Source organism: Typha latifolia, chromosome 2, assembly GCF_019914945.1.
Source record: "Typha latifolia isolate L0001 chromosome 2, TyphaL0001v2, whole genome shotgun sequence".
Lineage (NCBI taxonomy): Eukaryota > Viridiplantae > Streptophyta > Magnoliopsida > Poales > Typhaceae > Typha > Typha latifolia.
In genome coordinates this window covers 15,744,255-15,769,671 of record NC_133087.1, presented here as the reverse complement: position 1 = coordinate 15,769,671, position 25,417 = coordinate 15,744,255, and the positions used below count along the sequence as shown (strand labels likewise).

Here is a 25,417-nt window from a genome sequence, read left to right as displayed (position 1 = left end):
GTGTGTAAGTTGCGGATCGATGACGTGGCGAACGACCATCCCCGGGCCCGGGCCCAGATACCCACTTCTACTGGGCCAGGCCTTAATTTCGAAACCGAAGCCTAACAAGAAGCCCTATACATAAATTTCTGGGCCCATTTGGTTGGAGGATATAGAAAAAATTAAGTTATAGAAGATACTTATGATAAGAGATAAAAGTAATCAAATTAACATTATTATATTTTTATTAATTTAATATAAATAGATATTTATAATCACTTTGCAACTATGATACTATCTATCCGTAGTTATTTTAAAATTTATTATAATTTACACAATACGTACACATCATCATCTTATGAGTTCTTACTATAAGAAAATGTTCAGATTGCTGGAGTGTAGCACTTCTCTAATATTACGCTTAATTTTTTGTTTTCCCTGAACCCAAATTTGTACTTTGCTGTAGCTTTTTCATATCGGTATCAAAAACTTTGCTTATGGTATCTCGCATTACATTGTAATATAAATATTTATTAAAAGAACACTATTTTAATTAATAAAAAATTTATTAAACTCGTGTTATTTTGAGTAGGCAAGGCTAATAATTTCCTACTTATATCTCTTGGCTGTGCCGCAGTTAAAAATCAAATTATGAAGGGGAAATTTACCGTTTTGCCCCTACAAATCGTCACCTCACAGCTAATAGATAACGCTCCGCAGTGTAGCCGCTAGCCATTGGCGGGCTTTCTTCCTTCGTTCTTTCTCCCTCTGGCTTTAATATAAACTCACCGGATTCCTCTCCTTCTGCACACGCAGCAAATAGCAGACCTCGAAATCTTCACGAGATGTTCGCCGCAAGACTCGATCGCCCTTCTCCCATCTCCCACCTCTCCACTCCCTTCTCCTCTCGGGTCCGATCAAGGTCGCGAAGTCTCTCGCGTAGATCGAGGCCGTTCTTCGCCCCGATCTCGTCCTCACTCGTCGATCGAACGACGCAGCAGCAGGAGCAAGTCTTCTTCACGGATCCCGAGGCCGCCCTAATCGAAGCCCTCGTCGGAATGCAAGGCAGAGGTCGCGCCGCTTCTCCCCAACAGATCCAGGTGCTTTGGTTGGCCCTTGCGGATTTGGAGTTGGCTTGCTTTGATTGAGGAAAGTCTAATTCTCTCTTGGAATTTCGATCATTTTGTGTGTTTTTTTTCAAATGTTCCGTAGGATGTGGAGCGGGCGGTGCGAACCCTGGAGAATCTGAAAGGTGTACCTGATCCGGTGAGTTGTATAAATTATAGAGTTCTCTTGCAAGTGAATGGGGATTCTTCATCTTTCTTTCTTTCTATAATTCATTTCCGTTTTCTCAATTTTCCTTTCTAGCAATGGTGCTTGTGGTTAGTTTTGGTAGGACTAGCAATGGAGATTATACCAAACATATTATCTTAGTCGCCAAACTGGGGTTAGTATGTAGTTATTTTATCCTGAATTGCAAATATAAGGAAAAGGGTTCAATCTTTTGATCGATTTCTTTTATGAACTTACCTAACCATACAATAGCTAGAGTTTAAGATGTTAGAAAAGGTTAGAAAGTAGCACTACATTATATTTCCATCTTTTGCAGACAAGTTCCAGTTTGATTGAAGGTTGCTGGCAGCTCATTTTCACTACAAGACCTGGGACAGCATCCCCGATTCAGGTAGATGACACACCCCACGCTCATCCAAGGTGTGGAACTTTTGTCATAAATTTGCTACTTTATTTTCTCATTAATACTGCACATTTTCTGCAGAGGACATTTGTTGGAGTTGATCTTTTCAAGATTTTTCAGGAGGTTCAACTTAGAACAGATGATCCCAGGGTGTCCAATGTTGTGAAGTTCTCAGATGCAATTGGGGAACTAAAGGTGGAGGTATGACCATTACATCTGGCCAAGTAAAAGAGCACGGCTTATAAATTGTTCATAGCATGTTGCTCCCATTATGTACAGAGAGATGTATGTCTAACTGAAGCCTGCATATGCCTTGCGCGATTCAAGCATTGCTTCTTGTATGTCATTATGAAGCTGTGACTGAGAAGTCATTGTGTTGGTTCAGACTTTATATATTAGGGTAGATTTTCTTTCTTCTATTGAAAAACTATATGATGGTATTAAAGATAGTTTATTCCTTTATTTATAGCAATCAGTGAAAGACTCTTATCTTATTTCCTTTTCAGCACTTCATAAGAGTTGGTCTACTCTTAAGTCTTACCAATATATTGATGTATTCATCGAATGAGGGATTCACTTTCCTTTTAAATTTCTTGAGACTTCAACTATATTGTTATATCTTATTCCCAGGCAGCGGCAACGATTAAAGATGGAAAGCGCATCCTCTTCCAGTTTGACCGTGCAGCATTCTCTTTTAGGTTTTTACCTTTCAAGGTTCCATACCCTGTGCCCTTCAAGCTTCTTGGAGATGAAGCAAAGGGTTGGTTGGACACGACATATTTATCTCATACTGGAAATATACGTATTTCAAGAGGGAACAAGGTATCTTTACGGTTTTCTTACATTTTGTTTCTATTTTACATCCTCACTTATTTCTGTTCTTAGTACAAGTGGCCTATTCAAGAATGCCTTTATTTAAAGATCAAAGGCATTTTAGGAAGTACTCATGCTTTATTTGTGTCCTTTTTCAAAATGATCTATAGTGCAGGGAACCACTTTTGTTCTGCAAAAGAAAATTGATACAAGACAAAGGTTGTTCTCAGCCATATCTGCTGGCGTAGGCATTCTGGAGGTGTGTCCAAGGGTTTGAATAAACTTACACAGTACTTTCACCGATATTTATTTAATTTTTGTAACCTAGTTGTTTATCATAAAGAACAGGTTATAGATGAACTTATCACTTCAAATCAAAATGAAGGCAAAGGAGATTTGGGAACTCTGGAGGGGAAATGGCAATTGTTGTGGGCTTCACAGGTCAATTTTTGAACTAACAAACCATTTTGCATAAGCTAGATTTATGTAAGTTGCTACTGTCCATGTGCATCTCGCTCATCATTTGCAGTTGTCATGAATCTGGATATATCACATCCTATGTGTTGCATTGTGGCCACTACTGATTTGGAACGATTAGCCTTAGTTTGCCTTTGATTGTCACCTTGTTTTATGTCTCTGGTAAAATGATAATCTGAGTGTATTTGTGAGATCAAATTGATATGTATCAATATATTGTCTTTGTAAAGCAACTTTCTTTTCCTTCTTTTTCTCTCTTACACACCATGACTGTGTAAAATTATACTGATTCACCTTTTGAGGTAAGTGTGGACCAGTTAGTTTTACTGAATTATGTGGTATAACTAATTTACCTCGTGAACTGTTCTTTTATTTCAATATTTTTTTGGTTCTTAGGCCGAGGATGAAAGCTGGTCATCTATTGCTTCTCGTGGTCTCAAGGGCATGCAGGTTAGTTAATGAAATGTTGAGAGTTTGATACCTATGTATACTGGGAAAAGAAAGTCCTGAAACCTGTTTCCTTCATACTGTGCATTTATGTCAGTTTCTTGTGTAATCTTATGCTTCCAGATGATAAAGAAAGAGGGAGAACTGGAGAATCTGGTTGTTCCTATTCCAGGTTTCAGTCTTAATGCAATTGGCAATCTAACGTGAGTTTTTCAATGCCTATGTAAACTATATATATAGGTCTGTGTGCTTTGATACATATAAATAGACAGATAGAGACACGAACATGTACCATATGTAATATTGATGAATTTACTACTATATCTGAGACAATTTGACTGCTCCAAAATATATAAATAACAGTGCGGAGGCATATTAGGCACTAATCACCTCTACCTGTTTTGGTTTTGATTGTGCAATTCCAGTTCTTGAATTTGAAAGTTGTTCTACACTTATCACATGTTAAATGATTTATGTCTGCATTGATTTTTCAACTTCTAATGCCACAGTAATTTTATGTTGTACGAGAAGCAGAATATCTGATAGCAGCACCTACAGTGTGACGATGAATGAAGGAGCTCTTCGAGTTGGCTTATTAAAATTTCCCCTCAATGTCCGAAGCAAGTTTGACATGGAATTAGTGTAAGATACCAATTGCTATAATTTTACAGAATTATCTACTCTAATTTTTTCCAAGGTTAGTTTGATTGGTGTGTTTAACTATTATACTATTAAGTTGCGAAGTTATAAGAGGATATATTTCACTTGTAAGGCTGCAAATGAGCAGAATCTTAAAAGTTGCTGATTGTATGTTGTACTTTGCTTACATTGCAACAGCGAGCTCATTAATGTCCATCTGCGATTTTATTTCATATTTTGAATTTATAGAGGAAAATTCATTATTTAACTCTGAAAAAAGTTATTTTCTTACAGAAGTTTACCCATCAGATAGTCTGCAACCAACTAGGGCCTTGTATGAACCAACTTGTACTTTGTACTATAATTTATTTCTTTTAATCTACGCTTTCATCTTGCAGATATCTTGATGACAAGATCAGAATAACAAAAGGTGGCATGGGTACTCTTGTTCATTTGCGTCTCAATAGAGGCAGTATGAAATAAGTATCAAAAGAGAAGCGCATTTGATTCAGCATTCAAGGACAGAACCAGCATATGTCTTGCTGCTTAGCTGATTTCCTAATTAAATTTGTTAAAAGAAAGATCTACTTAGCATGTGATATACATATGGGTATATCTCTAAGTGATTCTTCTAGTACTTTATCGATGTAAAATCCAAGAAATCTTAGAGCTTATGCAAACATGGTTATGTAAAGTTCGCTATTATTTGAAAGAACTATTCTATCTGATATGAGTATTGAGCAACAAGCCATCAATATACTTTTTCTGTAACCTTGATCAAAGGGTTGCGGGAAGGTTATTTGCAGTATATAGTTGGAGTATACGACAATTCGTATCATCTGTTGAGTTTAAAAGGAACTTTGTTCAATCATCTACCTTACCTTGCATTGGCTGAGAGATTCTTATATTGCTACATTTGTGTTCTATTATTTTTCTTTCCTTTTTATCTTGCATTGTATACATTCAGAGATTCAAACTCCATATATTGTAATATCATAATTGAGCAAGAGGGAATACTTGGTAGTTGGATAACTAAATCAATCATCCTTTAATAGAGAAGCGAGATGAGGGTCTTGTCACCAACAAAGTATAAGCCCAAGGATACGTACGCTGTCCGATGCCTCCTCAACGCCAAGATCACCGGCGACGATGCCCCCCGGTGAGACCTGACACATGGTCTTCGGCACAGAGGGAGATTCCATACAGAGAGGGGCAGGGCAGGCTGGCAGCCCATTGAGGTCGTCGCCGATGGGGTCAATAAGAATTGGGAAGCCACACAAGCTGAGATTGTACTCGATCGCGAGCAGCGCTCTCGGGGACTTTGGTGATTCCAAAACTGCGTTTTGATGCACTTCTTCATTGCATATCCACTGTTTGACAATTTGCTAGTTATATTTAACCTGGAACCTTGCTTGAGTTTAATGTACTTCTCTGTATGTTTCTAAGGTCTCTCTCTCTCTCTTACCAACTGCAAGGGTCTGCTCAAACCTCTTATGTAAGTTTTTCTTTTTTAACTTCTTTTCTTCCAATCATGCAAAAGAGCTTAGGATCATTGATCATTGTCTTTGTGCTTCAGGCGACCTGAAGCCTGGTGCTGAAGTCAAGCTTACTGGGCCAGTTGGGAAATGCTTATGCACAAAGATCCTAATGCTATGATCATAATGGTAAATCTGAGTCTCAAATTTTATAAGCTCTATAACATGATATAGCAGAATTTTATTACTGTGTTGTTTTGTTACAACTTGCAACAGGAACTGAGATTGCTCCTTTTCAATCTTTCTTGCGGAAAATGTTCTTTGAGAAGCATGAGAATTACAAGGCAATGCTTTAGCAATTGCTTAGGTTTGGAGAAGTATTTTCTGAAAGTTTACAGCACCATTGTGTATCTAGTTACTGTAACTTAATGAACCACACAGTGAATGTGATGTATATAAAGTTAAATTTGAAATGTTGCTTCAAATTTTCTCCTTTCAGTTTAGTTCTAATATAATGATCATTGCATAATCAGTTTGTTTTTTCTTTTCTTTTTTTGAAATTGTTATGTAGTTCAATGTATTAGCATGGCTCTTCTTGGGAGTTCTTACTAGTAGCTCATTGCTATATAAGGAGGTGAGCATATAATAATTTCTCTGAGATTCTTAACCTTGTGTTGGTCACTAAAATTTTTTGGAAGCTGCTCTCCTTTATGCCAAATATTTATGTTTATGATGGTCTTCTCTTCTATACCATTATGAGGAATTTGAGAAGATGAAGGAGAAGACACCAAATAATTTCTGCCTAGATTTTGCAGTGAGCAAACAGGAAACCAATGCCGAGGGAGAGAAGATATATATTCAGACTCGTATCAGATTATTCTGAGGAGCTCTGGGAGCTACTCAAGAAGGATACTACCTTCATATATGTGGATTGAAAGAGATGGAGAAGGTTATTGATGACATTATGGTGTCTTTGGCTGCCAAAGATGGTAATTAATTTTGTACCATGTCGAATATACTGTATAACTCTGTATCCTACCCATATAACACAAGAATTTTGCTGCAATGACAGGGTATTGACTTGATGATCTACAAAAAGGGCCTGAAGAGAGATCAATGGAATGTGGAAGAATGTTGATTCTTGGATCTTCTGTAAAGCTGCATCTCTTATCCAGTGAGATTGTGATTCTAAAAATGCTATCTACTATCAATGTAAGAGGAATTACAAAATGTATCGCCAATATCATCTTGTAATCAGTCTCCAGTTTTTTTCTTCTTTTTTTCTCACTTCTCCTTCTAAGTTTTCTCATGTACTGATTTCTGAAAACAATGTATTGAATCATTTTCTTTCATATCTGGGCATCAGGATGGACAGGCTATGTGACTATTCAATGAAGGCTATATTTCGAGATAAGTCTCTTTCTCTGCCTGCTCTCCAATGCTCAATTTCTTTCTCAATATGCTTCAATACTGCTAGTTTGATATCTTTTCTTTTATCATTTTCCTCTTCATACATATCTTGCAATATGATTCTAACTAGCCTGGCTCTGTAGCGAGTTTTACTATTTGATTCAACCTCAAAGAAATAAAAGGAACAAGACAAAGATGAGGTTGCATTAAAGAAAGTACACTTTTTATATGGAAATATCACCAAAGAATACAAGTTAGAACGAATATCCTAATACTAACTTTGTAAATGAATAGCGACATCATATGACATATAAAAGTAAGACAGAAGACAAGAACTAAACAACTTTGATTTTGCCTTCCATTTTATTGGTGATGTGAGTAGTGATGTAAAGAAATCACTCAACTAGACAATGTCACTTATAAGACGAACATGATTGCTGCAGTGCTTCTGGACAAACATCTTTGATGTACCTTCTATTGTTCTGCGCCATGTCTGAAAATAATTAAAGGGTAAAACAACAATTTAATGGTAAATAACAGCTATACCAAGCTTAACTCATTAAACTTGAGCTAAAATCAAGCTTAAATGATATAAGTGAAGCCACATTAACAATTTCACCCCTTGATTCATAGGAAATTTTATAAAAAAATATCTAACTTAAATGTTGATTAATAAAAGAAAAGTAGTAGTAGAAAGATGGCAACAACTTGAGCTCACCTTCTCCAAAGCGGCGAGGAGAATCCCAACCCCCGTGGCGTCCTCCCAGCGCCCGATCCCCATCCGACGGACCAGGGGTGCGGGCTTCCGGGCCGAAGTCGGGAGGAGCAGGGCGGCCTTCCACTCGGCGGCGCCGCCGCCGCAGCTCCTCCGCCTCCTCGAGGCGGTGTCGACACCGGCTGTGAGGTCCCTCGCAGAGAGTCCAGAGGCCACCCGCCTCGACGACCGCTTCCGGCGGAGGGCGGGGGTGCGGAGGACGAGGAGCTGCCGGTGGCTGACCTGGCGCGGTGACCGCACAGCGGGGTCAGCGTCCGGGTCGGCGAACTTGCGGAGGAGCTCGTCGGAGGACGCCTTCGTCACGTGCTGGACTGTGCACGAGGCATTGGAATCCATTGGAGAGAGAGATCGAGAGATCGAGAGATTGCAAGTCGGAGAATGGAAGAAGAGATCAATTGGATACGAGGTTACCGTTATGGAGAGGGATAGAGGAGAGGATTAATTGGATATTTATTAAGCGGGGAGAATTAGATTCAAGGGAAGGGTGGGAATATAGCCGTTGGGAAGTGGGGTTGGAAGTGGACAGTGGACTTCACGTGTGGCGCGTAGCGGCAGTGGTATCTGGTGAGACAGTTTTCGTTTTAGTATCTCATTCTGTCGATCTACCTTCCATTTGTTTTCCAGAATATTTTTTTTTACAAGACCTGTCTTTGTCTCGAATATTTTTACCTTAGATTCAGTACCAATAGAATATTTTTATCAAATCTCATAACGACCTGTCTTGTCCACCATGTTAGCAATCAACATTGTGTTGCCCACCAAACACTATTCGACCACCCATTTACACAGTTCATAGTTGGTGAATCGACATAACATTTGCATCCTTTTGGCTGAAAAATATATAATAAAATAAAAAACAGGATTATAGTGTATATGGTACATAGTTTTCAGTCGTGTATACATGACAATAGGCTGCCTGGAAACAAAACTTTCTGCTCACGAGTACTGGTTTTGAGCCATTCTGGCTCTCAAAATATACTTACAACTGATCAGCCCGACTGTTACTCGAGTCTTGTGATTCTGATCTGTTATCAGATGGATCTGGGTCCTCATCAGTCCTCAAGTTGATATGCTCATTTTGCCTGTTTGCAGATGTACTGGTTTCTGGTTGTTCTCGCAGCTTCTCTGATGACCTGAATGGTCTCTCGAGATTGACGACTACTTTATCAGAGTTTGGGTCCTGCAACAACAGACTGTTTATCAGATTATGAACAGATAAGGTGTGTAGATATCCAAAACTAATCAAAAGAGAATCAATACTGAGGAAAAGAATCATGCCAGTTTCTCTCTTAGAACTCATTTTGTTAATCTCCTATTAGTTACACCAGAAAGATGATGTTCCCCTTTCGTTATCAGGAAAGAGAGAGGAAGCATAAAACTCTTCTACAAAATTAGGTCAATTACCAATTACCATATAATATTGAGAAAGTAAAACCGTAAAAGAAGAAGTGCATTTTATCAAAGATGATAGAGCGGCACCATAAAATTCTGAGACAGGAGAAAAGACATAGTCATACTCCATAGTACTCTTCTGTAGACAACTCCAAAACTAAACAATATAATCAATGTTATATGGTATATGTTCAACCACACACGAACAGTTTTCACAAGAATATATCCACTACTCAAGTCTTCCAACCAAATCCACCACGGCTTGCTAAATCACGTGATTCAGCACAATCATACTAATGCAATGAGTGCAGCAAACCCAACTGGTATTATCATCTAAGACAATACATAAACCAAAACTTTTACCTCAACTACCCTGCAAAACTTCCGTTTCCCAAAAGCCTTGGGCTAGCCATGTAACTTGTCCAGTTTAAGGAAAAAATACATCTTACCGACATCCCTACGCAAACTTTCTTCTTTTTTTTCTTGCTTATGGCATAACTGTTATTAATAAGTATCACAACACCGAGATTTACAAAGAAATATAGTGCATCATTCATTAACACTTACGCGCTGTAGAGCCTGTAGTTTTTTCTGCAATGCATCATGTTCAGCTTTAACACGAAAGGGGACACCATCCTTCTGATACACATTGTTTTTCGCAATATCCTCATTAATGTCATTAGTAGTAGCAGCAAATGGGTGGTTGGCTGGAATCCATCTAACTGTATCAGGATCAACATTTGGAGGGATTGAATCACCCTCTTTAAGAAAAATGGTTGGTCTCTTCCATTCGTATGCACGGGATCTCCTCTTCTGATGGATTGACTGTTGCTCTTCAGTAAGGGTAATGGGAGCCAAACGATAAACCTTCCCAAACATTTGAATAGATGTATTACCCTTGTCAATCTTTACAAAAGGATTATTAAAAGGGTCATCGTACTTCAGAGGCTTCGTGCTGCAGAAAGGAGAATATTATAAGGAAATCTCTAATGCTTCTTGAAAGTATAAAAGCAAAACATATACTGCATAATAAGAAATCAAACTTTAGAATGATATGATTAATACATACAACGTCATCAACCATTATTTCACTAGATATAATATAAATATCAAGAGGTCATCATCCTTTCGACTAATTTAAGTATACTTGTACATGGCAAAGCTTATCTCCTAGCTGACCGTGTTTGCTACTCCCTCTCACTAAACATTGCAACCAACATTCCCTTCATCTGCTCCTATCATGTATTACCTACTCCGTGTTTTCCCAGATCACAAAAGAACTTTCTAAAAGTGCAAATTAAAGGAATAATTAAAAGCCATTCCAGCATCAGTCTATTTAAAAGCCACATAGGAGGAAGTCAAAGGAATAAAATAAAATATCAATTGAAAATTACGAGCATGCTTCAGCAACAAACAAAGGCATTTCCACATGCTACTGTTGCAAAATTACGCATCTATCAGACTTTACAGAATAATTTGGAGTACAAGGGAAGAGTAAATGAACATACATGCCTCTTCGATCAGATTTCAATTGCCCACGCCTTACAAGATCGGCAACAGATCCTTGATAATCATGTCTCTGTTTTTTAACCATGATTTTTCTTGCAACAATGACCAAACAGGCAAATGTGATGCATACAGCTATAGCAAAATTTGAGCCTACATTTCTCCTCACCTACAACAAATGAAAAAGGAAGAGCATGAAAGCTCATCCTTAACATCATGCAAGAAATGAGAAAATAATACTAATCTTTTTGTTTTTAACTAAAGAGTTAACAAATGGAACATGGGAATCGATAATTGCATGTCTCAAGCGGCCTCGGCCCACTCCTAATATAGTCCATATTATATCTTCGCGAGGTGAAAAAAGAGTATAGATAAGAAATTCTACATGAGTAAATATGAGACCAAACACAAGTTTTACTTATCTTTGCTAATGTAGCAGTCTTCTGTGAGTAAAGATAGTATGTGTTTAGTTCCCATGAAATTAGCAATCTTGCACAAATTTATCAAGCAACGGCATCAACGCAATTTAAAAAAAAAATTCCTGTTAACAAAGCAAAAAAGATGCAAGAAAAAGGAAAACCGAGCTAACCACAAGAACAGCAGGAGGTAAAGCATCCACCATTTGTCTCAACGACCCAACTCTTCTTTCAAGAAATCCCGACCCATTCTTCTCCACCTCCACGTGAACTCCACCTTCGGCATTACCATTCTTACTGGACTCAGCCCTAATCGAGAACGCCCATCTCGATCTCACGCAAGCCCGTCTCAAGTGATAAGAAACGGGCCAGAGATTCACGGAGTTCCAGCACTCGAAATCTCGAATTGGAGCCTGAAAAGCAACAGCAGATAAAGTTACAGGAAAAGGGGGATTCAAAGAAACGCGAAGAAAAGAGGAAGAAAGTAATAATTCACCTTCGGAGAACCGGGTTGGATTGTAAGGATGGAGAGGGCACCGGAGATGGATGTCATCGCCGCCTAGACATCAAGAAGGTTAGAGCTAGGGTTAGTGAGATTTTGGCGTGTGTTCGAAAGCGGCGAAGACAGAGAACAGAGCGACAGCATAGCGGTAGTTTCTCATTTAACACCCTGACTAACGCTCTTATTACTTTTTATTATATTTTATTATCGCTAGAGAACTAATAGACTAATCATAAGATTAAATTCTCGAAGTTGGACATATCGACTAACCACTTGAGCTCGGGTAGTCTAGAGTTCGACTTGACTTCGGCTAGAGCTCTAAATGAACTGAGCTAGAGCCTCATCCAGTGGGTCGGGTCAATGGGCTGGCAGACTAGGCCAAGTTTAGGCCGGGCTATAATAATCTTTGTCATCGCCCATCGACTCGTGAGGCAGGTTGGGCTTAATAAAACTTTTAGAATATTTTTATAATTATTTTTACTCTTAGACTCATTTTTAAAAAATATTTCCCTTGCCCTTGTTTTTATAAAAACAACATTCTAAAAAATATTTAAAAAGTATTGTACATCTCTCATATACTCATATTACTGTTGGAATACATTGTAGACTACTGGGTGTAGCATGACTATTAGGTCAAGATATAAGCTATTCAAAGAAGTATTATACCATAGGGTTTATGAGTAGGCTTCGTGACCAAACTTTAAGCTAGGCTTTCGGGTCGGGCCAACGGGCGAGCTTTCAGGCCAAATTAGGTGGGCAAAGAGCTGGCTTGTGCTACCCATTAGCAATTCAAACTTGAGCTTGGTGGGTTCGAGCTGGATGAGCGGATTGGGTCATATGATCACCTCTAAGCTAAGCTCAAAATTCCAGCTCGTTTCTAACTAGAGTTGCTAATATGATCCCAGCTCAATTAGCTATTTATTTATATTATAGTCCAATTAGCTATAACATCTAATGAAAGGGAGGTTTTTTTTTATTCTATCAGAGCTGTAACCAAGTTGAACCAAATCAGCTCAATATATGGGCGAGCCATACAAAGATAGGTTTGTGTACCCTCCTAATTTAAACTTATTTTTATATATTATAAATTTAAGCATTAAAATTTTAAAGGCATGCACAAAACTGTTACTATTAGTCACCTCCAATAGGGCACCCTATATATTTTATTTTTTTCAGTGATATAATGAAAAAAAAAGTATGGAACAAATAAAGAAAAAAAGTGGGACTAAGACAGTGTTGAAATTTAAAAAAAAATTAGAAAAAACTAAAAAGAAAGGAGAATCAGCAGAGGAAAAGAGAAACAAATAATTCTCTGAATAGGTACGGAGTAGTAATCATAATGGTAGTGTCTGTCCACTTAACTCCAACAAATCCGGGCAAAAGGTATGCAATGCATTAACACAGCATCCCACTATGTGGGAGCACCAATGATATGGATACAATACTTGGAAATTAATGGCTGGTAGCTTCTGGGAACCAGCCCATGGGTAGTGGATAATTTAATAATGCCCAGAAAGTAGCATTCGGTGAGCTTAAAATCTTAAAAAAGTATTATTAGATAATAACCAAGTTTAATCTACCATCCTAATTGTAGCCCTTTGGTAAATGATCTCCAATGTAAGTCAAAGATCCACAGCTACATGCCAACTAATCTTAATGCAATTGATAAGAGAAAGAAACAAAATTACTATCCGCAACTGGTGTTAAAAATAAAATGTATGATGTATAGTGTTAATTAAAGTTTCTAAGTTAATTAATAATCTAATATAATAGTATGAGTCATATTATGAGTTTATAAACTAAATAAAGAGAATAAATTTAATTATGAACTCGTAGGACTAAACTACAATCTGTAATTAGATTAGAGTGTATAATTTATATTACAAGTGTAAGACGGAGAAGTATCCCCAAATGCTTTCCGTGATTTCCCTAATTTCAAGCTCACGTTCTTTCCGTGATTTCCCAACCGTCCCTTTCTTCCCTAACCATCCACGCCTCCGTTCTTTTTTTAATACCCGAACTCCGATAAGCAGAGGCAATAGATGATCGGCAGTCCGACGGGAAGAACCGACGATGAGGATAAGGGTGGATCTTTCTACAGGCAGAGATTTAAAAGTAGAAAAATCCTAATAATTTTACAATAATTTTAACCTGTTTATATACTTGGAAAAATTCCAAATAATGTACAAAGCCAACACTTCAATCCAAGCTGCAAAAGGGCACACGAGGAAATTTACAATTTTACAGTCTTCACCTTCCTGCTAAAACTACTAACCTCAGCTAGGGCAGGAAGCTATCGCCGCCGCTGTCCTCCCTGGCCTTAGCTCTCCCCTCCTCCGCCGCCGCAGCCGACGAGCTCGCCCCGCACCGCCGGCAGCGCCGCGGCGGCGGTGCCGGCGCTGCCCCTACGACGAGGACGCGGCGGCACGAGGGGCACGAGGAGTGGGCCCCGAGCCAGGTGTCCACGCATCCGATGTGGAACTCGTGCCCGCACTGCGGGAGAACCCTGACCTCCTCCCCCTCCTCGAACTCCGCGAGGCAGATCGGGCACTCCGCCGCTCGCTTCCCTTCTCCCCCGCCGTACGCGACCTTGGGGAGCGAGCGGATCGCCTTCTTCTTGAGCCCCTTGTTCGCCGCCGGAGGCGGCGGAGCAGACGGATCTCCTCCTCCTCCTCCTCCGCCCCCGGAGGCGGAGCGCCGCGTCCACGCGCACCGCGCCACCATGGCGAGGCCGACGACGCAGATGAGCGCGCAGAGCAGCGCAGCGAGGATCACCACCACGTCGGAATCGACCGCGAGGGGTTCCGGCGGTTCCGCCGCCGCCGTCGCTGCAGGTAATTGGGCAGAGTCAACCTGGAGGATTCTCGTGGCGGGAGGCATTGAGTGGAGATGGAGGGAGATCGAAGTTTCGAGATTAGGGCTCGATTATATAGGAAGGAGAGCGGAATTCAAATAATTTAAATTTTCGATGGATAAACGTCCTAAATTTACTTTACTAGGTGGAGGTGGAGGTGGAGCAGAGGAGAGGAGCACCTTTTTTTTCAAAAAAAAAAATTATTTTATAATTTTGTTGGACGAAAATACCCTCGAGGAATAGGATGGTTGAAAAGGGGGACAAAAGCGTCCATGGTGTGTGGGTCCCCAAGGCAAGAGATGCTTTCGCGCGAGGCGACGTGGACGGTGGATGATGCTGTGATTACACATAGGATTCCTTTGGATTAGGTATGTATGTTACTTTGTTAATAGCCTTATAAAGCATTAGTTATACCTACTCCTTGCTAACTTTGAGAGTCACGTATCGATTGTCTGTGGTAATTTGATCGTAATTATCAATTAATTATGATGAATAATTTTTTAAACTTGGATGTGAGAGGGGATCTGGAGTGCAAAATCTTTTGATGGAATCATGGGAGTATCTGCTACTTTACAAGCACCGTATCACTTTAGGTTGGATACTTATAGGAAACAGTCCATATCTTGTCCAAGTTTTACATTGATTGACAACAATGTCTCTCAAAAAGATCATTCCTCTCTGATGTCCTTCTCTTGGCACTTCAATTTGATGGAGGGCACTACCACTGATGAGTGCACTAATCTCCACTTTGGAAGTGGCCTAGAAGGTTAAAACAACAAAGAGAAATGTATCTTTTCTCAGCCAATAAAAGGGTATAACCTCTATTTATGCAATCTATAATTACACTAAGGTCAATTACTAGTTATCTCTCTATGATTGTCCCTAAAATTGAACTATACTTATAAATCTTTCCTTCGTATCACTTTATCTCCTTATGATTTAGACCAATGTTCATCCATTCTTGGAGAGGAATTTTTTTTTTCTCCTAGAGTGGACATCAAATTGTCATAATTATCTTTCTCTATTAAATTTATTCAAAATCCCATTCTTCATTCTTTAGAAGAAATGCGTTGTCTCCCTTTAGTTATTTACTCTTTATCATCGTATATCTCTCTTCAAAAATCAAATATATAATCATAGAATAAAATATCTGAATCATCTTTAAAATATCTTAGTAGAAGATTCATAGTTCCTCAAACAATGTAATAATTAATTTTTCTACAAGGGTATTATAATAATTTGATGAGTTTATCAACGACTATTTAGTTTTCTCACATTAGTATAGACTTTGCTGATACAAATGAAAGTTTATGGACAGGTCTAATTTTGGACACAACAGCATGGAGTAATTTGTAACTTACACTGGGCTGGGTTTGTCTCTAACTAATTAGGACTCAATGTGGATATTAATTCCAAGCCTTAGGCCCAATTGTTTCAGTCCAATCCAAATGGGCTGGCCCATTAACACTTGCAACAAAATTATCCTACACATGCATGATGCATCACATTCACCATAACATGGCTCACTGATCTTCCCATATGTCATTTAGCCTCAAAATTATGATGGTCATGGACCCATACTACCTCAAGAAGCATGCTTGGTATATCTTTGGGAATCTCCAACAAAAGCCACAAACAGAGAGACAGAGAGAGGGTGAGAAATGAGTGGCTCTAACTCACACAATCTCCTTATCCCAAAATGATTGGCTTCTAAACCACCACACACTATTACATTGCCCAAATATTAATTATTGTTCATGCACTCAAAACTAGCACCATATAGCAATCCATGTCTTGGGACTTTTGGACTCATACAAGTATATAAAGTTCTGCCTCACCTTTGCTAATATTGGCTGTTGCTTAGCTGAAGCAATTTGTAGCAATGGCTACCAGTGCAGCTCTTGCCTCCCCAAGTATAATCTCCAACACTAGGTTCCACTCCAAGGCCACCCACACCCAGCCCTCCTCGTGCTTTGCTAAGGTATTTCAATTTCCTTTTAGTTGCAAGCAAGTGGTTATTGGAAACAATCATGTTGAACAGCAATAAGATTCTTGATGGCATCTACTTTGCAAACAGAGGCTTGAAGTTGCCGAATTTTCAGGGCTGAGATCCAGCTCTTGTGTGACTTTTGGAACAAATGGAAGGGAGGCATCCTTCTCTGATGTACTGGCTGCACAATTGGCCTCCAGGGTAAGATCTCTAAGGAATTTATTCATATATTTTGCCTACATGGTTACTTCAAAAGTGTCTATTTTTTCTTCATCTAATAGAGTAAGAAATTAAGAAGTTAAGTGCTTGCAACTTATCTGAGTTTTTGACATCAGAACACAGGAGCAGTCCCTGTTAGGGGTGAAACTGTTGCAAAACTAAAGGTGGCCATCAATGGATTTGGGAGGATTGGAAGGAACTTTCTTCGCTGCTGGCATGGAAGGAAAAACTCCCCACTTGAAGTTATTGTTGTGAATGACAGTGGTGGTGTTAAGAATGTATGCATGTTTAACCTTTCTTTGATTAAAAATTGTTACTAGTTACCTGACCTTTATGGATCGCAACTTTGGACCTTTATGATGATTTTTTTTTTTTTTGGATTGTAGGCTTCTCACCTTCTCAAGTACGATTCAATGCTTGGGACATTCAAGGCTGATGTTAAAGTTGTGGACAATGAAACAATCAGTGTGGATGGCAAGATTATCAAGGTTGTCTCTAATAGGGACCCTCTTAAGCTGCCATGGGCTGAGATGGGCATAGACATTGTTATTGAGGTATGCCATTCTTCTTAGAACTAATTGATCTCTTAAATTCCAGACTGCAATATAATTGAAACAGAAGTTTTACACCATGTAATGTAGGGTACAGGGGTGTTTGTGGATGGCCCAGGTGCAGGAAAACACATTCAAGCAGGTGCTAAGAAGGTTGTGATCACTGCGCCGGCGAAAGGCGCTGACATCCCAACGTATGTCGTCGGTGTAAACGAAGGCGACTACGACCATGATGTGTCAAACATAATTAGGTCAGACTTTTTACTCTTTGTTCTTCAATTTTAACTCTCTTGCACAAATTGTATCAATCTCATGGATTTGAACGCTTGCAGTAATGCATCTTGCACAACAAACTGCCTGGCTCCTTTTGTGAAAGTCATGGATGAAGAGTTTGGTAAGTGTTGATCACTATTGTTTTCTGAACATTGTATCAGATTTTTTTTTTTCCTTTTATCTCACTACTAGTACATTGTTTCTGTAGGGATTGTCAAGGGAACCATGACAACAACTCACTCTTACACAGGAGACCAGGTCTGTCTTTTGATTATGTCATTCAGAATGTTCACTAGATAAGAATTTTGATCTCTTATTCATATTATTATTTAAACTTTATGCCATGCATGCAGAGACTATTGGATGCCTCACACCGTGACTTGAGAAGAGCAAGAGCTGCTGCATTGAACATAGTCCCTACAAGCACCGGAGCAGCAAAAGCAGTGTCCCTGGTCCTGCCAAAGCTCAAGGGTAAGCTCAACGGGATCGCCCTCCGCGTGCCGACCCCGAATGTATCGGTGGTCGACCTGGTGGTGAATGTGGAGAAGAAGGGGTTGACTGCTGAGGATGTCAATGCCGCCTTCAGGAAGGCGGCTGACGGACCGTTGAAGGGAATTCTTGCCGTCTGCGATGTGCCACTCGTGTCGGTCGACTTCAGGTGCACCGACGTCTCCTCGACCATCGACTCGTCGCTCACCATGGTGATGGGAGATGATATGGTCAAGGTGGTGGCCTGGTATGACAATGAATGGGGATACAGGTGAGCTCGCTCAACTTCCTCTGAAAAAGAATGCTTAAGCTTGATATCAAAGGTCTATAGTTTAAATTCTGCTATGCCAAAAGGCGATATATATATATATATATTTTTTTTTTTTCTTTATATCTCTACATTTCATAGTTCTTCCAGTATTTATTATCATAACACAACCACTTATTAATGTCAACAAAAGAACAACACCCTATATACTACATCATTTAGCTCATGCTTGCAATATTACTAATTTTGCGCAGCCAAAGGGTGGTGGATTTGACGCATCTAGTGGCGAGTAAATGGCCAGGCATTGTGGCGGAGGGAAGTGGAGATCCTCTGGAGGATTTTTGCAAGACAAACCCAGAGACAGAGGAGTGCAAAGTATATGAAGCATAGGATGTAGTTATACTTTCTCCTTTAAAGTAGCTTCATTCTGATGGAAAATAATGCTCAGTTATTAGGGAATCATCATGGTTTGTATTCTTTGTCATGAGATGCTCCTTTCAGAATGCAAAAATTGAGCAGAGCTTGTGAGATTTTCTTTTTCCTTTTTGTAAGATTTGAACAGTGAAGTTGATACAATGCGAATAATTCTTGCTTGGATGCTTGGAGAGCTCATGTTTGCTCTGGGTAACACCAAGAGATGTTTATTATCCATTGTCTCCTATTTTTTGTTACATGATATATAAGAGCGGAACTTTACTCATTGAAGGAATGGCTTGCCAAGTATATAATTGTATTTAGGGTTAACTACACCTAAATCTAACACATTTTGATACCGTTAGTTTATCTAATATTTCTCAACTTCCCGTCGTGTTGACTAAAAATATCAAATAATTATCTTACTATTAATTTTTCTCTTTTCTATTTTCATGTCACAATATGTTATTTTTTAACTTAAAAAATCAAACAAATAATTAACGGAAAGAATATTTAGGATATCTTAGTGGAGAACAACATTTAGAATTTTTTTTTCATAATTAAAGCGACAATACATCACAAAAAATATCTATGTAAAAATAGACAATAGTTTAATGTGCCACCAAAATTTTTTAATTTTTAATTATTTTTTGCACATTTATGATCCATTATTTCCCCCATGTAGAGACAAAAACTTTGTTAGGTTAACCATATGGATTAGTGTATGATCCATTATTTTCCGGATCATATCCGACCCGACATGAGCCGGATCCGATAAGCTACACCCAAAATCTCACCACCACCACCACCATCATCATCATCATCATCATCCTTCATCCATAAGCAAATGGGCGGCGTTATGCTACCCACAATAACTCACCCAGCACTACCACCTCCCCCCTCTGGTCAAAGTGTCAAATGACATATCTTCGGGTACCTTCCCATTCCAAATTCTCGTCTACTTTCTCCTCCCGTCCCCCAATTGTTCGACGTTTCTTCTTCTCTAGGATTCTCATCATTGCGCAATTTAATCCCCAATTCTTCAGATCCATGCCTTCGGAATGATCCGTGGGTCGTCCTTTTACGCCATTTCGTTGTTTCTCATCGTTTTGGCGGGATTCTTCGTCTCTCCCGCGTTTAACCCTGTTGTACCGGAGGGAGGCGAGGGTGGGGATTTCGCTTCGCTTCGTTACCGGCCTGCTCTGCCTTCCTCGGCCTCGTCTCGACGAGAACGGTTGGTTTCGGAGGAAGGCGAGGGATGGGAGATCGCTTCGCTTCGTTCCCCGCTTGCTCTGCCTTCCTCGACCTCGTCTCCACGAGAACAATTGGTTTCGGATCTGCCTTCCGCTGCCGCGCCTCGACGAGAACGATCGGACTCGGAGCAGTTCTCCACCGATCTGCTTCTGCCAGATGAGCTGGGTCGATTTGTCGTGCCGTTTGCTAACTTGGTGGATCGAAGTTTAGGCTCTGATGTCGAGTAAGTATTTCGATCTTCAGACATGAGCTAAATTAACGTTCAATTGGTTTCTAGATTTGGAATGAAATGGGAAAGGAGCTAGCTTTAGTTCCTAATCTTCAATGCATTTACTGCTTGATGGAGGATATGTTTTTTTTAATTTCACGGCTCTGAGAGCCCGAAAGTTTAAGTGACTTGGTCAATGTGAATTGATTTCACAGTAGGAAATATGATGCTAGTTTTCATAATTGGTGTTTTGTTCTTTGTGATGTAGTAATGAACTTTGCATGATATGCCAGGAGCCCAGGAGTTTGTTTGTAGAGTACCACAGCTTGTAGAATTTAAACCTCCTAAGTAAATAATATCTCCTTTTAATTCTACTGCTGATTTTTTTTTTCTCTTGAATTATAGTTTGGCAGAAAATTTTGGATCTTACATCTGAGATTGGAATTTTCGAACAATGTATTCGGTACATGAAGTCTCAAGAGAAAAGAGGACCAAATTAAGTCAAAGAGGAGAACAATAAATTGGAATTGGAATAGGTGACAGAGATTACAACAATATGGAGATGAATATTCCTATAATTATAAAGAGAGCCACTAAAACACCTTTCTCTATGAAGGAAAAGTATACATATTAGAGTCTTATCTCTCCGTTTTTGTCTTTCTCTCACTCAAAAGTCTCCAAACTTAACCTTCTTCTCCCATTCAAGTCACCCTTTGCCACTCTTTTGGATGTGCGGTAGATTGCACCACTTTTATTTGTTGTTGACCCCTTTACCAAACTTCACTGTATAGCTACATTTGCTGCCTCAACTGCTTGTCAGATGCATTTGTGTGCGTATGTGCATGATTGTATGTGCGAGCCTTTGCATTTTTACTCTGGGTTATATTGCCTATATTACAACAACATCACCTGCCCTTGTTTATATGTTTAATTAGCAGGCCAGGTAGATTTTTTATTTGTGAGAATGGCACTGTTGGATTAATGGACAGCAGAACCCAATCAACTCTCTGGGAATTCTCAACAGGATCCACAGTTTTATCTTTCTCTTATTTAAGTGACGATTCTGAATATTTGGTGATCCCTGGGCGAGGTTCAGACCTTATAGAGATTATCAATGGCTTTGATCAGAAGGTATGCTTGCAAATGTCTCTGAAAGTGTTATTCTTTGAACTTCTTTCTGCTCTTTTTGGTTGAGACATTTATGATTGTTTTGCATCTTCCCGCAGGAGCATGATTTGTCAATCAAGGAATATATCTCTAGGACACCAGAGATAAAAGGTTCTACCATTACTATTGGATCAAAAACTTCCACTTTATATACTGTTGCTGCTGATAGTGGGGAGATAATTTACAAGCATAATCTGGCTACTAATTTGACTGGACTTAAGGCGCCAATGAGTGAAGAGACATCACTTCTATCAAAGTTAGGTACTAGAAGAAGAGCTGAGAATACTAATTATATAAATATAATAAGGACAGATTATTCTCTCAGCTCTTCTAATCTTGGTAGACCTCTCTGGAATTGGACAAAATCCTTTTTCACTGCTTATTATCATAGTATGTATGAGTTGCCACCTAAAATGGGTAATAAGCTTGAACCATTGTCAAATAATCAGCCAAAAAATCCATTCTTCATGAAAAGCGGGATTGACAAACTTGGGCTTCCTTCATCATTATCTTCTCATGACAGGATCACCACAATGTATAAAAACCAAGCTGGTGTCCGTCGTACTGATGTTGTTAAGAAATCTCCATTGGAATCATATACTGAAACCAGTAATATGTTAAGAATTCCTGATACCTTAGTGGAGTCATCTAGGGATATCAATGGCCCTGTATTGGGTTATGATGACTTTCCTAAACAAAGTGTGAACAATATTGATCTTGCTCATTGGCAATATAGCAGTAAAAACAGTTTGATTATGTCCGGGAACTCGTTTAAGAGTACAGATAATGCCTTAGCTGTCAAATATTATGCTGACAGACAGAATCCTACTAAGATGTCTTCCGGACATATTTCTGGATTTCTCACATGGTTAATGATCCTATCTATATTTATCCTTTCTGCAATATGTTATCTGAACATGCGAGAACCAGTCACATATGATAAGCAGTTGACCGAACTGAGAGGCAAACATGATGGAGTTCCTAAGAAGAGAAAAGCTCGAAAGGCTGGAACAATTAGAGATGGTTTCATTAGCAGTCAACATGGATTTTCGACTTCTGATAAGGAAAATAGTGAAACTGACAGGTCTACAGTCGCTCAGATTAATGAGAAACACCCATTTATGAATTTTGGGCAATTTTACAGTGCTGGTGATGGGCGTTTGGTTGGAAAACTATTTGTTTCAAATACTGAAATTGGTAGAGGAAGCAATGGTACAGTTGTCCTTGAAGGATTTTATGATGGTCGACCAGTTGCTGTCAAACGTCTTCTGCATGCACATCATGATATTGCTCTTAAAGAGATTCAGAATCTTATTGCTTCTGATCAGCATCCAAATATCGTTCGATGGTATGGGGTAGAGCAGGATTTAGATTTTGTTTATATCTCACTTGAACGCTGCAGCTGCAGCCTAGCTGGTCTAGTTCAGCAATTTTCAGATTCACCCCCTGAAAATCCAACATCCTCTACAACTGAACATAGGGTCCAGTTGAAATGGTTGAAAGGTATTGAAGGGAAGGTGGAACTATGGAGACCGGATGGGCGACCTTCAAGCCAACTTTTAAAACTTATGAGGTTAGTGAACAAAGATTCTACTTCTAGATTGAATGCAACTATTTATTATGTTTCTTTACATGTTGACTTTCTAATTTGCCGGTGCCAATTAAGGAAGGCTGTTGGTTTTCACATGTGGATTATAATTGTTTCCACCCATATTTTGTTTTCTTTCTAATGCAGGGATGTGGTTTCTGGTCTTGCACATTTACATGAATTAGGAATTATACATCGTGATTTAAAGCCCCAAAATGTGTTGATTAGCACAGATGGATTTTTTAAGGCAAAGCTTTCTGATATGGGTATCAGTAAACGCCTTCAAGAGGACATGTCTTCATTAAGCCGCCATGCTACAGGTGAGGACTCATGAAAAATCTTTCTTCTGTGACTCAACCATGACATACAGAAACTCAAAATTATATGCTATAGGATATGGTAGCTCTGGTTGGCAAGCACCTGAGCAACTTCTTCATGGACGTCAAACTCGTGCAGTGGACTTATTCAGTTTGGGATGCATTATTTTCTATTGTATTACTAAAGGTAAACATCCATTTGGAGAGTATTTTGAACGAGACATGAACATCATCAAGAACCGCTTTGACCTCTTTGTGGTGGATTTTATACCGGAAGCTGTACATCTTCTTTCTCAATTGTTGGACCCAGACCCAAAGATGAGGCAAGAATTCTATTGCTAGTTGTACCTAGAGCCTAGATTTTCATACTTTCTACACATGTGACTTAAACATTGTCCATGTTGCATGTTCTGAATGTTACCAGGCCAAAGGCAGTAGAGGTATTGCATCACCCTTTCTTTTGGAGTTCCGAGATGCGACTTTCATTTCTTCGAGACACAAGTGACAGGGTTGACAAAGCAAGTGAACCTGAACTCCTGAATGCTTTAGAACATGTTGCCACATTTGCATTTGGTGGAAAATGGGGAGAGAAGTTGGATGCTCTACTTGTTGCAGACTTGGGCCGATACCGGAAATACAATTTTGATTCCATGCGTGACCTTCTTCGCGTAATAAGAAACAAGTCAAGTCACTATAGGGAACTTCCAAGTGAACTTCAGGTGACAATTGTTTTTTTAAATAGCGCTATTGCATTATCAGTTTCTTCTAGTATTGTAGTTTAGGTGAGGGAAAAAAGAAATCTTTAAACAGAAGAATGCATAACTTGACATTTCTTACTGGGTTGTTTGTTTCAATTCACCAAATGGTCAGCTTTTCCAGTACCAGAATAAGATTATAAGTATTAAATGTCAGGCCAGATACATCAAGTTGGCCTTTGTACAGGACTTGCATTTCAAAAGCAACAAGCACTTTGTTTGGCTTCTTGTCATGTCATAGAAAATTTAGAAATTTTAGGATAGGAACAAGGAGATAGTAGCATTCATATCACAAACATTGGTTTCTTGTCACTATCATTCTTGCACCAACTCCAGCAGCATCTCCTATTCATCTCCTTGTGAAAGGGATGGATGATAGAAGCTGAGAAAATGAACTCTTCAATCTTCATCTTCTATCTTTGGCTCCTCTCTCTGGGCATCAAGTTGAACTCTTATATGTGCACACCAAATACACTATCATAGACCTTTATATCAGTGCATGACTTTCCAATTTTTGTGTGAGCTTGAACTTCACTTTTTTACCTTGATGGGTATAAATTCATATTTTTGGAGCTAAGTAAAATATTTAGCTATAAAATAGATTGCATTCAATCAAAATATTGAAGAAGGTTATCCTTTAGTGTGAGGTGGATTACCAAGTTGTGTCTTTCTAGTTTTCTTTTTCTGTTCCTTCTTATGTTGCTTCGATTATTTTCCACTTATCCACCGGTTTCTTACAGAAATAAATGACAGAATAATACTTTTGATTGTATTTGGTGTACATACTTTATTTGACGTTGATTCCTTGTGCAACCATTGCCAGGAAATACTTGGGCCACTTCCTGAAGGATTTGATGGGTACTTCTCTAGTCGATTTCCCAAGCTCCTGATTGAAGTCTACAAGGTGGTATGTACATATTGCAGGGAAGAGGACTCTTTCAGTAAATATTTTCAGAGTAGTGTAATCTAGATATTCACTCTGATACAGGTTTGCTTCAACTGAATGTATTAACTGCCTGATATCTAACAGTGATGTTGTTGTAACATTAAAATGTAAGCTGATGTAACCCATAGTGTTGTAATATAGCGTGCAAAATTAACTTTTGTTGTGCAGTGATCTTTCATCTTCTTGCCGTTATATGCCCTTTTGTGTGTACACATTTGATAATTCTGATTTTTTTATAAAAAAATTCTATTAGAGTTGTCGGATGTGCATAATTGATATCACATATGGCACACCAAATTTGATCAGCATTTATTTGTTCACACCAAGTTCACGTTTTACATTAAATGTTATTCTTTAGGTCTCTCTTCTAATGCCAAATATTTTAGAGCAACGCCAACCGAGTAACTCTAAATTTGAAGCTAGAGCCCCACTAAAAAAATAGAGCCCCGCTCTATTTATCTTTTTAGTTTTTTAAAATTATTAAATTTGTTCAATAATTATTGCATTCAATAATCTAGTTAGTTAAATTAAATATATATAATTAATTTTACTAATAGATTTTTAACAAAAATAATACTATTGGAAAGGTCTTATCGA

The 25,417-nt window shown here is 38.9% G+C and overlaps 6 protein-coding genes across 8 annotated transcripts; 3 read left to right on the top strand and 3 right to left on the bottom strand.

Annotated features, from left to right (window-relative positions):
• The first annotated feature begins 719 nt into the window (after nucleotides 1-719).
• LOC140781858 (probable plastid-lipid-associated protein 12, chloroplastic) lies at nucleotides 720-4,859 on the top strand. 2 transcript variants are annotated; one of them, XM_073128128.1, is made up of 11 exons: nucleotides 720-1,079; nucleotides 1,192-1,245; nucleotides 1,589-1,663; nucleotides 1,757-1,876; nucleotides 2,306-2,497; nucleotides 2,664-2,747; nucleotides 2,837-2,929; nucleotides 3,362-3,415; nucleotides 3,536-3,615; nucleotides 3,947-4,054; nucleotides 4,450-4,859. In XM_073128128.1, the coding sequence occupies exons 1-11, from the start codon at nucleotides 825-827 to the stop codon at nucleotides 4,532-4,534; spliced, it is 1,200 nt and encodes a 399-aa protein (XP_072984229.1). In that variant the 5' UTR covers nucleotides 720-824; the 3' UTR covers nucleotides 4,535-4,859. The 2 variants fall into 2 exon arrangements, with proteins under 2 accessions (XP_072984229.1, XP_072984228.1); XM_073128127.1 differs by having other exon boundaries at nucleotides 3,944-4,054; nucleotides 4,450-4,571.
• Nucleotides 4,860-7,137: 2,278 nt separating this feature from the next.
• On the bottom strand, nucleotides 7,138-8,160 carry LOC140781860 (uncharacterized). The gene is made up of 2 exons (XM_073128130.1): nucleotides 7,655-8,160; nucleotides 7,138-7,429 (listed from the first exon to the last, which is right to left on the bottom strand). Exons 1-2 carry the CDS (start codon nucleotides 8,045-8,047, stop codon nucleotides 7,340-7,342), a joined length of 483 nt encoding a protein of 160 aa, XP_072984231.1. The 5' UTR covers nucleotides 8,048-8,160; the 3' UTR covers nucleotides 7,138-7,339.
• A 375-nt stretch (nucleotides 8,161-8,535) lies between these two features.
• LOC140781859 (protein MULTIPLE CHLOROPLAST DIVISION SITE 1) lies at nucleotides 8,536-11,696 on the bottom strand. Its single transcript, XM_073128129.1, has 5 exons — nucleotides 11,522-11,696; nucleotides 11,199-11,438; nucleotides 10,612-10,778; nucleotides 9,671-10,058; nucleotides 8,536-8,891 (listed from the first exon to the last, which is right to left on the bottom strand). Exons 1-5 carry the CDS (start codon nucleotides 11,576-11,578, stop codon nucleotides 8,691-8,693), a joined length of 1,053 nt encoding a protein of 350 aa, XP_072984230.1. The 5' UTR covers nucleotides 11,579-11,696; the 3' UTR covers nucleotides 8,536-8,690.
• A 1,964-nt stretch (nucleotides 11,697-13,660) lies between these two features.
• LOC140782729 (RING-H2 finger protein ATL80-like) lies at nucleotides 13,661-14,792 on the bottom strand. The gene has a single exon (XM_073129460.1). It carries the CDS (start codon nucleotides 14,405-14,407, stop codon nucleotides 13,808-13,810), a length of 600 nt encoding a protein of 199 aa, XP_072985561.1. The 5' UTR covers nucleotides 14,408-14,792; the 3' UTR covers nucleotides 13,661-13,807.
• Nucleotides 14,793-16,153: 1,361 nt separating this feature from the next.
• LOC140782728 (glyceraldehyde-3-phosphate dehydrogenase B, chloroplastic-like) lies at nucleotides 16,154-18,818 on the top strand. Its single transcript, XM_073129459.1, has 9 exons — nucleotides 16,154-16,362; nucleotides 16,459-16,572; nucleotides 16,707-16,868; nucleotides 16,977-17,144; nucleotides 17,232-17,392; nucleotides 17,474-17,535; nucleotides 17,623-17,672; nucleotides 17,768-18,174; nucleotides 18,426-18,818. The coding sequence occupies exons 1-9, from the start codon at nucleotides 16,264-16,266 to the stop codon at nucleotides 18,559-18,561; spliced, it is 1,359 nt and encodes a 452-aa protein (XP_072985560.1). The 5' UTR covers nucleotides 16,154-16,263; the 3' UTR covers nucleotides 18,562-18,818.
• Nucleotides 18,819-19,508: 690 nt separating this feature from the next.
• Nucleotides 19,509-24,987, top strand: LOC140782473 (serine/threonine-protein kinase/endoribonuclease IRE1-like). 2 transcript variants are annotated; one of them, XM_073129058.1, is made up of 7 exons: nucleotides 19,509-20,062; nucleotides 20,983-21,178; nucleotides 21,274-22,787; nucleotides 22,950-23,122; nucleotides 23,196-23,442; nucleotides 23,544-23,838; nucleotides 24,698-24,987. In XM_073129058.1, exons 1-7 carry the CDS (start codon nucleotides 19,647-19,649, stop codon nucleotides 24,842-24,844), a joined length of 2,988 nt encoding a protein of 995 aa, XP_072985159.1. In that variant the 5' UTR covers nucleotides 19,509-19,646; the 3' UTR covers nucleotides 24,845-24,987. The 2 variants fall into 2 exon arrangements, with proteins under 2 accessions (XP_072985159.1, XP_072985160.1); XM_073129059.1 differs by having other exon boundaries at nucleotides 19,510-20,062; nucleotides 20,986-21,178.
• The last annotated feature ends 430 nt before the right edge of the window (nucleotides 24,988-25,417 follow it).